This window comes from Puntigrus tetrazona, chromosome 15, assembly GCF_018831695.1.
Source record: "Puntigrus tetrazona isolate hp1 chromosome 15, ASM1883169v1, whole genome shotgun sequence".
NCBI lineage: Eukaryota > Metazoa > Chordata > Actinopteri > Cypriniformes > Cyprinidae > Puntigrus > Puntigrus tetrazona.
In genome coordinates, this window is record NC_056713.1 from 7,061,789 (window position 1) to 7,074,451 (window position 12,663).

The 12,663-nt window shown below is 38.4% G+C and overlaps 1 protein-coding gene across 2 annotated transcripts; it reads right to left on the reverse strand.

The window, feature by feature from the left end:
- Positions 1-911: 911 nt before the first annotated feature.
- On the reverse strand, positions 912-12,470 carry LOC122358868 (guanylate cyclase soluble subunit beta-2-like). 2 transcript variants are annotated; one of them, XM_043258796.1, is made up of 15 exons: positions 11,161-12,470; positions 10,606-10,679; positions 10,413-10,507; positions 10,170-10,330; positions 9,765-9,864; positions 9,478-9,633; positions 8,632-8,735; positions 8,224-8,440; positions 6,751-7,071; positions 5,284-5,432; positions 5,059-5,205; positions 4,750-4,904; positions 4,050-4,261; positions 2,497-2,616; positions 912-2,370 (listed from the first exon to the last, which is right to left on the reverse strand). In XM_043258796.1, exons 1-15 carry the CDS (start codon positions 11,161-11,163, stop codon positions 2,231-2,233), a joined length of 2,154 nt encoding a protein of 717 aa, XP_043114731.1. In that variant the 5' UTR covers positions 11,164-12,470; the 3' UTR covers positions 912-2,230. The 2 variants fall into 2 exon arrangements, with proteins under 2 accessions (XP_043114731.1, XP_043114730.1); XM_043258795.1 differs by having other exon boundaries at positions 6,751-7,104.
- Between the last annotated feature and the right edge of the window lie 193 nt (positions 12,471-12,663).

Genomic DNA, 12,663 nt, shown 5'->3' on the forward strand with positions numbered 1-12,663 from the left:
CCCACTGTGCGTATACAGTTATGGTCCTATGACCGGCCCTAAGGCAAGACTGGGCCACTCTGGTGTAGGCTACGTCTACATTAATACAGATACATCTGGAAATGGTGTTTTCAATTTCATAACACTCTTCCTCCACACTAGTTTTTTTGAGCATTTTCTAAATGTTTCTATTTCACACTGATCCAACAGAAGACGGTAATATAATCTTACTGTGTATGCTTAAAATCTCATAAAAGCTCACAAGGAATTCTGTCATCATTTACTCACGTTCACGTAGTTCCAAATCTGTCTGAATTTCTTTGAAAAAAGTTTGTAACCTATAACATGTTTGGTCTAAAAGGCAGTTGCCCACATTTTTTGCTTCAGGCCAGCAAAAGCGAGTTAATATTTTTTCCGTTTGCAGCACAAAACTTTGAGGAAAGGAGTAGATGTATCTCTAGTTTATCTCCAGGCCTAGTCAAACACAAAGCCTGTAACTTATAAGCCGTTTTGAAGATTGTGCTTAGATTCTGTAGGACCATGAATCTCAAAGCCCGGAGTTGTTCGCCCTTGCCCATTCATAATAAATGCAAATATAAATGATCATTTACATTTATTTCTTTCCAAACCACTATTCTTATTCATTCTCCTTCTTATAGTGCGTGCCTTCTGCTTTATTTCTACAGAAAACATTATTATGACCGTGCGAAGGTACTCCATATCGTCAAACTCCATGAACGGAAACTCTCGAAAGAATGAGATTTTGCACAAACCGAGGCGATACGAGGAGACTGTGAACAACAGTAAATGGGCAAAACTGCACGATGCTTCACACAGCCGTCCTTCTATTGCCTACGCTAAACCAGACATAGACAAACTAACCAACAGGCATTCCCTTCAGGAGTACGTCAACAAAAACAGGTGAGTTTGGCTTTAGTCGGTTTTAAACGTTAACTAATATTTAGTAACTCATGTGTTAATAACATTGTAGAGCCAAAGTCAAGACGGTAACGTTCCTGTTGCCAGTGGACGACATTTACACCAATCGACCTGTACTGACCGAGCACCTGTCCGAGAGAAGCACCTGTGAACTCCAAGCGATAGAGGAAACAGACTCGTGAAGCCCAAACTAATGGCGGGAAAAACAGAAACTCCCACAAAACCGATGCTTGTGAAGCTGACAAAGAGGAAGCGCAGTAGTGCGGTTTTTAGTGCTGCGGTGAATTAATACCCACACCTGACCTCAACGCTTTGACTCCTGTTACAGATTTGGTTTCTCAAATTCATCCAGCTTAAGAAACTCAAGTCCCACGGTCTCGTCCGATGACCTGTCAGTCCGGCTCTCCCGTCTGGATCGGGTGTCCGCTTGCGTAAAGAAAAAGGGGAGAAATGCGCTTCCTGCTCAATATACAGAGTTTGGTGTAATTAGTTCATAGTGCTTTTAATGAGTATTACTTACATCAGTTTGTTCTCTGCAAAATCTCCCACTATTTTATTCAGTGTTAGCATGCTCGATTTTAACATAGCAGTTTACCTAAAAACATGTTTAAAGTGATAGTTCTCCCAAAACTTAAAATTCTGTTATAGTTACTCATAGTTCCTCAAGTTGGTCCAAAGCGGTGGAAAATATTTCGAAGAACAAGACAACTGACGGTAACATTGACTTCCATGATATATATATATATATATATATATATATATATATATATATATATATATATATATATATATATATATCAACTGTTTGATTACCAATATCTTTCTAAAATATCTACTTTTGTGTTAAGCATAATAAAAAAACTCACACAGCTTCTAAACAACTTGAGGTTAAGTAAATGATGATAGAATTTTCATTTTTGGGTGAAATATCCGTTTATACGAAAACTGATATTAAATTATATTAAAATGTATTAAGGCAGTGACAATTTTGCTACAAGGAAGAGAAAGCCAAAGAAGGTTTACACTATTATTAGTAGTAGTAGTATTACTAGGTTAAGATAAAGAAAATGCACAAAGTATCAAAGTCTTTTTTTCACTCCTGAAATCAATTATTGCTCAGGGGATGAAATTTCTTTTAGGTTTCACTTACCTATTTAACCCACATGTAACACAAAGGCCCTCATTTACATAACAGGCACAGGAAATATGTTTCTCATAGGCTATTTCGCTTTAAAATCTTCATAAACGATTTAGTATACGACCATTAGCTTGTCTTACGTTTTCCACGTTACATGTTACATAACAGCTCAGGTCAGAATAACGAGCAGAACCCAGTGTGAACGTGTTTGCTGCGTTTCTCAGCTGTCGTGTTGGGTGTGCCGTCCTTCGTGAGCTCAGAGGACTCGTCCTCGCTGTAAAGACTCCCATAGCTCTCCGAGTCTCGCGGCTTACCTGTTAGTAAAGAGAGCGGTCGATGTGAATGAGCAATGACAGCGAACCCTTTTGTTATCAATAAAGCTTACTTTTTTTAAACAGTTTTACATTGCGTTTTATTTCTGCTGTACTGCAGGGTGATACCTGTGGCAGAGCTGTGCTGAGGTTCAGAAAATCTTGTGGGAGGTTTGCTCTCTGTTGGGCTATCTCCGTATTTCATTGGTACCATTGGAAAGCTGTCTCCTTTCTGTAGTCTCTGGGTAGCTTTAAGAGAGAGAGAGTCAATGTTTTCGGATCTATCATGTTTTCTAATAATGTAGGCCACCACTGTATAGGCCTAAGTAATCAAATATTTTACTACAATATAAAATAGTTTATCTAACATCTAAAGTTCTCCCACTTTCTGCCCCTATTAAAGGCCAAAGTATATTTAGTTTTTCTTACACTTGTGTATGCATGTCAAGCATGCAGCTTTTCGAACTCCATTTAATGCCATGGAAAGTTTCTTCTTCTTCCATGCCTGTGTTATGATCGTTAAAAATATCTTTGTACTCTTTTAAAGTTGTGGTAATCTCATAAACCTCTCACACAAGCATTCCTATGTTGTTGCCGCAGTTTCTGCTGTTTTTTTGTCTGCACTGCTGGGAACGCCCACAAAAATGTTGTATCCGTTTATGCCGCGGGGGGAAAACAAGCACGTCCTGATATTGCTGAGTTCTATGTTAACATATTTTATTGACCCTGGAACAACTTTTAATTTTGACCATATCTCTACCCTTTACCGATGAGTAATGCTGAAAATCAGAGGAAATGATAGATGAATGACAAAAAACACTGATTGTAAGCCTAAACTTTACAAAAACGATAAACGTGTTCTTCAGATCTGATTGGTTAATCACAGTGTTGTTCCAGGGTCAACAAAGATGCTGCTTCAGGAACACGCCAAACTCAGCAAAATCAAGTTCTGCGGAAAACAAACCATTAAAATTAATGCTCAGAGACCTTGTTAAGTGCGTGATCTTTACTTTTTCTTATTTCGATTGATATTTGCTTGTCAAGAAGGTGCAATGTCAAGAAGTTACTGCATGGCAACGATTTGAAGGCTTATATACTGCTGAATAAACAAATCACTCCCTGATATTTTGTGATTATAAATCTCATAGTCTATTAAAAGATTTCTGTCTTATTATTATACACAACGAACATTAACAATAATAGTATTAGCATATAGTAAAAGTAAGTTATAGTGTGTTTTGGGTATGTTGTAGCCTATAACTACAGTTATGATTGGTGTTCCAATACATATTTAATTAGTTTTTATGCAGTCTCTTGCCAGGTAACTAAAAGTGTCGGGAAATGACCCCTTTAGTCATTCCGTTGGGTCGTTCGCCCAGTCACAGATACTGTACAGACAGTCTGACCCAATACGGCTCAGTTTTTCGACATATCTTGCTCTATCAAGCAGCAGAAATTATTTTATGTAGATCATTCTAGGTCAACACCATGCTTTTCCAATGAGGTGAAATGATCATTGGTAACACTTTATTACGATAGTCCACTTTAAATTAAGTAACTTTGTAAACAGAGGTCAACTATCAATCATTGGATTAGTTAGTTAGTAGATATATCATGGGACCCCAATATGCATGACATTGCTTATGACTGATAACCAGATAATAAAGAGACATTAAACAGACCTTTTAATGCTGGCCTGTAGTGAAGTAGCTTTGAAGCTTGTGTTGAATGATTCATCTTCCTGTCTGAGTCAACGTTGGGCACCAAAAGCCCCATTATCTCACTCTCTGTGACTTTTAGGTTCCTCTGCAGGAAGTAGGTGCACATTCTTCCTTTACCTTTTACCTCTATCTCTCCACGCTCCTCCATCTGATAGCCTTTATTTCTTAGAGCACTGGCAATGAGAAATCAGAGAAATTTAAATCAAGATTATCATCCAAAGTCAAGTATCTATTTATGTCAACCTGTCCTCCAACCAAAATGCCTATATAAATCGTTTGTACAAATCCCTGTAATATGACCCATCAGAGTCTATATTACAATTGCGCCCCTATCGGCATCAGGATATTTGCATATTAATGTTTTGTACTATTTTATTTGCTCCATAATTTGGGGTTTCAAAGTCATGTGTCATAAAATAAGATGTGATCATGAGATAGATGCAACATATCATTAGTTTTAGGCCCACTAGAGGACGTTTAATTACGTTTAAATTTACGTTTAAACGTAAATGCATGTTGTAATAAAGTAATTATTAGATACCTATGGGGTCTATTTTTATTGGAGGACAGGTTCATTTACGTTAATAAATATATATAATTTTTACTGTGCCAAACAGAGATAATTGAAGTAAAACAGAGGAGATATTTTTGTGCTTCTCACTGATAAACACTGGGACTGAGGTGGATTTTGTCAGGCAGTCCATGACTCTCCATTCGGGAGGCCGTATTAACTGTGTCTCCAAACAAACAATACCGAGGCATCTTCTCACCAACCACCCCTGCCAAGACCGGTCCGCTGTGCAAGCCCACTCGAATCTGGGATGCAAAACTCAAAAAATCAATTCCAACTCTTTTCTAAATCCCCAAAACAGCAGCATGTCAATTGCAGGAAAGAAGGTACAGTCTGAGGTTATAGGCTGAAACACTGAACTCAAGGCTGAAGTATTACTTCAGATAACCCGCAATTTACCTGAATAGGGCCACCAGTCACAGGGTTAGTGACCTCTTTTGCTGCAATGGTCATGCCCAGGGCGAAGTTAGCCACACGCTCAGTGTGACTTGACATTGGGATGGGCACGCCACCGACAACCATGTAAGCATCTCCAATCGTCTCAACCTGCAGAACATGTGTTGCAACACTTATTAAAATCAAAATGTCTTACATTTTGGAAGAATCCACAAGACTTATGCTCACTTTGTAAACATTGTGTACAGTGGTAAGACGGTCAAACTTGAGATACATGGAATTGAGCATGGAAACAATCTGGATGGGTTCGCACTCAGAGCAGATGTTGGTGAAGGTCACCACATCGCTGAAGAGGACGGTGCACTCTTCAAACTCACCTAAAGAAAAACAATGTAAAATTAAGATGTGATCCTTGGTAAGGGAAGAAAATATTATGTAAATATGAGTTATTCTTCCAAGATCTGTATGTATTTGGGTCTATTTGCTCACAGAAATGTGAGCTAATTAGTTATCACCTGTCTTCCTAAATTTTTTGGTTACACTTAATTTTAATAGTCCACTAAATTATACATTTAAACAGATTTAAACTGATTCCTGTGCCCAAAACCCCTGTGCTTTCTCTTCGGACTCTGTTGTCATGTAGCACTCACTTTTAAATTAATGAAGCTCTTTGAAAAAACTGATCAGAACCTACATCTGCTCCTCCCTTCCCTTTGCCTGGACCCATTACAGTTTGCATACTCATCCAACAGGTCCACAGATGACACGATTAACCACACCCTACTCGTCTCTCTTTCCTACCTTGATCAGAGGAAAGGGAAGTACATGCAGATGCTGTTTGTAGATGCTTTTAACACCACTGTCTCTTCACAAAAAGCTTTAGAACCTGGGACTGAAGCCTCCTTCCACACTACATGCCCTCAGGTGCTTTATTCTCTTGACACCGCACGACCAAACACTGCTCCAACAAATCAGGGAAGAAGTGAACTTTGCCAACATCACAGTGGTCTCATCACTAATAATGACAAGAAGGCCTACTTAGAGGAAGTGAACATCTTAATCTCTTCCTCAATGGCATCAAAACTAAGGAGAATATCATCAATGATGGAGGTAACTACAGGAAGTTGAGGACAAGCAGTTCCTGATGGCCGATGTGGCTGCTGTCGAGAAGGTGACTACTTTTGAATACCTTGGGCAAAAAGGGTGCATCGGCACTTCTACCACTTATGACATCCAGATAAGTTTACTTTCTATACTGTGGCTGTGAAGAGTCCTCTCACAGATCAAATCACTGCCTGGTTTGTAGGTATCTAGCCCAAGACATTGCATGTTTGGATGCTTGTATTGTAATGCAGTTAATAGTTAAGGGAAGAAGGTGGGAATCGGCAGACATTTGTCAAAAATCATGGACCCCTCATGGGCTAAACTAAAATGTTTTACATCAAAAGGTCCAATTTCCTGCAAAGTTTAGCTCCTACATTGATCAGACTCACCTGCCTGTAACTTTCTAGTGACCCTGAAGACCCTGATTAGTTTGTTTAGGTGTGTTTGATTATGATTGGTGTTAAACAGTGCAGGAAAGTTCACGTTAAGGGCGAGAGCTTTACACTATATAGTACAATTCTGTTGTCTCACAGAAACCATATTTTTTGCATTGTCCATTCTCCTAACCACCCATCTTTCTCTTTGATTCACCTGCCTCCACTCTCTTGCCCTCTTTCAGCTGGTTGGCCACATGTTTGGGCAGCATGGCATACAGCAGATTCTCCGTCTTCTGCTTTTCCTCCTCGAGGTGTTTTGAGAGCTGATGCAGCTCTTCCTTTTTTCGTTCTAGCTGGTTGGAGAGCTCCATCTCCGCCAGCCGCTGCTGGTTGAGCAGGATCAGATCACGCGTAGCGTCGTGTGGAGCAATATCAGAAAGATGCATGCAGTGCTCCTCCAGCTCCTGCAAGCTGCGAAGTAATGGTGATGCTAGGTACAGCATGCAGCGCAACGAAGGCATCCATAACATTTGTCCTGGGAGAAGGAAGGAGAAATGGTTGATATTCCCTAAAGGTAGAAAAATGTGTGAGGTGGACACCATGAGATGGAAAGGACACTGATGATCAGAATTAACATACAAGGCAAAAAAATATTTATTCTAGCTTTTAAATTGATTCAAATTTGGTCAGTGTGTCATCAATTCTCTATTGTGTGCCGGACAATGATATATGGATATATGCAATTTACGGCACTTGGCCGCTATCCACCAGCATTACCAAGCTTGAAAGAACAAGGTTAATTTTTTTAACACCTCAGACTGTGTTCGTCTGAAAGAAGAAACTTACTCGTAGGACAGCTTGGAGGTGAGTAAATTATGGGGTCATTTTTATTTGTGGGTGAACTATCCCTTTAAGGTTAACCACATGCTAGTCTGTCATTGACAAGGAGGTAAAAAATGGCACCAAAAAGTTATTATAGTTACATAATATAGTATATATATATATAGTTACATTTCCTCTATTTTACAAATTAAAATCATTCCAAACAAGGCAGAAGTTGCATCTCACTACAATACACTGCAGTGTTTCGTCTTTAAATGAATCACAGTTTTTGGACGAATCAGGCGAGTAAATAATTCATTTATGAATGAATCAGCTGGTTTGAATAAATCGATACAAACCATGGTACTATAACTGGCTTATTCTGATATGAAACTTATTTACTTAAAAGACTTGACGCCACCTACTGTCGGTTTTGATTTCATGTATAATAGCACTATTTCATGGTTCTTTTCAAAACTGTTCTATTAAAAACGCTCATCTCATAATATTATTCATTATTCATATAAGTTAAAACAATCAAGTATATGTGGGGTTGGTCTAACAATGTTATTCATAAGGCCGATGGTTCTTCTAGTGGTTGTTAAATCTGTTCCTGGAGCTCCCCCAACTGTCTCCCTAATCAAACACACATGTTAGAGACCTAAAGACATTAATAATGTACAGACTTATAGAGCAGCTACAGGAACAGGGTTGAGGACCACTGCTCTGTCCTAGGTCACTTCACAGATCATTTCAATGAATACACATAGGAAAGAACATAATAAAAAGGCGTAGGCCGAAGTAGTGAAATGCAGACTTAATAAAACATACATAACATGCATGATTATCGTCACCCTTCTCTCACCTCTCAGCTCCAGCACGGGTCTCTCTCTCCAAGCCACAGGCATTCTGTCTCTCCGAGTCCGCAAAACGAAATGGCTGTTAATGAACTTGCGGATGCTGCAGATGTTGAAAGTCACCTGCGGATGCCGGATGTCGAAATACTGATCCAGCAGGCCACCCCTGCTCTGTAACCCGGCCACGACTCTCTGAATGCTCACCCCTGTCTGTCTGACGCGAAGCTGAACGCACGCATCGAGTGAAAGAAGAAAACGGCAAAGATGTGACACTGCTCCAATCATTCAGCGCTCAGCAATGCAGAAACTAGGTGAGAGAAGAGGTTAGTCCTCACTCGTAGCGAATGGCGTTTCAATACGCAATAAATGCAATGATTTCAGCTTGAGAAGAAACGGTGTGCTCAGTCATCACTTACTTCTTCATCAAACACAATGTGGAAAGGAAAGGCATTGCAAAACGTCTTCAGATCGATGCACAGATTCTCTGGATACACAGGCTCAAACGCACTTAAAGTTTCACCTGAGGTGGAAAGACAAATCTAAATAATCCTTAATACAAACACCCAGAATTACAACACTCAGGAACAATCTCATATTAAAAATACATGATCTTGATAAGCCTTAGGAACATATTTATTTCAAATGAAGTACTCTTCAAATCCATCAATATATTGACACGCCACTTAACGACTGGAAGTATTTCTTTATTTTACATTGCTCACTTTTAATAATATGCCTAAATTGTCACTATTAATGAGGATTGTATGATCTCTGTCTTATAAATGCAAGTCATTTAAGCTGAACCTACAGTATAGCGCTAGTTCCACTTTAGCGCAATTAAATATACTTCAGTAGTACATAGACACTAAATTAATCGTCATAATTCAGCAGACTTACCAGTTTAATATGCCAAAAGTGCAACTCTATTGTATTTTTATTAAGCGCAAATTAATTTGAAGCTGAGTAGCATAAAATAAATACATTTTTGGATATTATTTTCACTAGTCAGACATCATCAGACATTAATTAAAAAGCTATTTAGCTGTACTTACTACAAATGGTGCTCAGTCGAGACTCAACTGTAGATTTCAAATAATATTATTTGCCTCATAAAACAAATCATTTTAAACCAACTTTTTTTCTGACTGCGCCCCAGTCATTCTTTTCCAGATAATTAGATCTCTTCTGCAGGGACCTTTCGGGAAAAGTCCCGGTGAGAAAATGGTGTATTATTTACTATATAATGAATAAAAAATGTGTACTTTTACTGCACACTTTGTCTAGGATCACTGGGCTCTGGGTGATGAGGAAAACAATGTGCTCCTTTTTTCCCATCCTCTCGACTTCCTCGATCTGGTTCACAATCTCCATCTTTATCTTGCTGTTGAAGAAGTCTTTAGCAACAGCTCCGATGATGCCTACAGCATTAGAAATGCAGGAAATCTGATTACTTCCTCATTATTTAATATATATATATATATATATATATATATATATATATATATATATATATATATATATATATATTATGATATCAGTAATTGTTTACCAGGGACGATATGGCCAAGACCTCGTCGATCTGAGTAGTAGTGTAACAGCAAAGTGCCATCGTTGTTTTTTTCCACCCGGAATGATGGTGCATTCATTTCCTAAAATAAAACCAAAATCAACAGAGATCTACTACATTTTGCACATTGTCTGCGCATACACTCTAGATGCTTTGCAGTTCTTCCCACAAGATAATCGCAGGGATAAATATTTATAACTGATTCTGAATGCACAAACGAATGACTACATGAATCACAAATTCACGAAAAGTAAGAATAGAGGTCTTATTTGGCACATCAAAAGTGCGCCGTTCAGTCAGGATTAACAAATACATTATGAAGCGGAGTCTTTGATCACAATTCTCCTCAAGATGTTTATGAGAATGCTAATGTCCTGCTCACTCCACCTTGTAGGAAAGAGAGAGATAGCCGTGCAGCGCGTCCAGATTCTCCATGAAATCGAACAGATTTCCTCCAAGCGTCCGCAGCATGTGATCATACCCGGCCCTTTTGCAGAACTCAAAAAAATATTCTCCAAACTGCCCCAGCACAGCACTTTGCTCCAGGCCTGAACGAACAAACAAAAGCGCGCGTCAGTAAAGACAACCGGTGCGCTGCTCTGAAAATCAAAGCGGAAATCGAGGCTTCACCGAGCATCTTGCAGGCCTCCGTCACTAACTGCATGGTGATGTTATCTGTGTACACTTCGTAGGTCATGAAAGTGTCTTGAACTCTTGCTGCATCCCTGTGAAAATCCCATCAAATCTGGATTTTTCTCCCCCCGTGATTTTCACAGACGTTAACAAATACTCTCGTAAATCTGTTCAAACTGATCAAACTCACCTCAGTCTGTCCCACGTTTCTTCACCAAATCGGTCAATCACTAGAGACTTCAGACATGTGTTGATGAATCCATACTGGATGTTACAGGTAAACACATTTAGATATATATATATATACACACACACACACACACAAACACAGTATAAGTGGATTTGAACTTAAAAAACCTATATTGTCTCAGCTGACAGGTCATATTCCAGCAATGGTAAACTGTAATGAATATAGACTATTTAAAAATAAAAATAAAAAATTTTTAGTTGGGGTTTATATACGTATTATTATCAGAACATCATACATACAATTAAAAAGGATGCATTTTGCTTGCATTTACAGACTGGACTATGCTTTTTCATATAAATAAATACTAAAGTAACACAACTCCTCCAGGTGCTGTTTTCTCTGTATCATTATTAAGCCTACGGATTGTGAAGGTAATCGGTGTATATTGTTGGGAAGTTTATTTAAGCTATTTACAGTACAGCTACAAACCAATATAAACGCAATGAAGCTCAATGGAGAGCACACAAAACATCAAGGTAAATAAAAACGCCTTACCATTTCTCTGTCAGCTGTTATCCTTGGGCACGTGAAAGGCAAAGTCAATAATTAGTGCATCCTTTAACAGTCCATTGGTAGTTATTGGCCATTCGCCTCGGTGGCCCCCGTGCTTAACTGAGGAAAACACACAAGCGCGAGACGTCCGCTGCAGCGCGCGCCGGGTGAACGAGAGCGCGTGACCCTGAGGGACTGGCCGAGCGCAGTCTGTTCGGAGCGCGTTTTTACATTAGGCTCATTAAAATGTCCCTTGCGGACTTTATTCTGGGCTTTATTCCGCACCGATCAGCAATCAAGTAAAGGGACATTTCTAACGCACGCATTGTTTAATATTCGTCTTTGTAACGTAATTCAATTCATATAAATGCATGCATAGAAAGATGCTAAAAATGGCTAAACATGCGCTTTAATTTGATCTCTTTTAATTAGTAATTATATTCATCTGATTCATTTGCATTAATAGTCATATATGTTTTGACTGAGTTGAGCAATAGTACGTTTTGGATAATCTCCAGGAGCTGATGGCCTGTCCGCTGATTTTCATTTATATTTTTAGAATCTTTTAAAGCAGCCTTTATGATGTTTGTTTAAAGAATGCATTCACAAAGGAGAGATGAATTGTTAGCACTAAAATAGTTAGCAAAATCCCACTTTGAAGTAAAGAATTTAAATAATTATTTTGGCGCTTTAGCTGTTCTAGTCAGTTAAGAATGTTCTGTGAAAACTTTAAAATCTCTCAACGATACTACATTATTTCCTAAAGATCGAGATTTTGTCTCCTTTGTGCATCGCGTGTCACTGCAGTGTTTTCCTTTTGTCTTGCAATAAAATAATAGACTAACAGGCTATAAATTGGAGAATTATTCTTGATGAAGTGTAAATAGTTTTATTATGTTCATGACCCCTCGAATATAATGTTTAGTTAACTGAAACAAACAGGACTGCCTTCATACGTTTAAGAAACGGCTATAATTTCCCACAATTCATTGGGTTAATTTGGAGCACACGCTTGAAAATCTTTGTTTTTAATATCAAAGAAAACCAAAATAGACTATTAAAGATATGATATAAACTAAATTGAAAAACAATTTAATTTTTTTTTGGATTGTCACGTGATGCGTGTCACTTTTCTCAGCGCAGGTATATCCGAACCATTGTTGGATTACACAAGATATTAATTCAGATGATAACGATTGCTGATGGGGTGAATTCCTTTAGTAGTATAACATAAATAATTACATGTGTACTAATCTCTAGAAATAAGACTAAATGTTATTTGATTAATTGAACGCATAATTAACTTCAGCAGTCAAGCGCCTCCTTCAGGACGTTTATGGTAACAGATTGTTCGCTAATAACACTTACTTTATCAGCAACACGGTTATTTATCAAATTATACGTTTCTAATTCGTTTTCAAAGCTGAATATGTAATATAGTCTGCGGTATATGATTTAATCTCGCGAGAGTTTTCTCGTCGGTGAGACGAGAGTCTGCGAGATTTG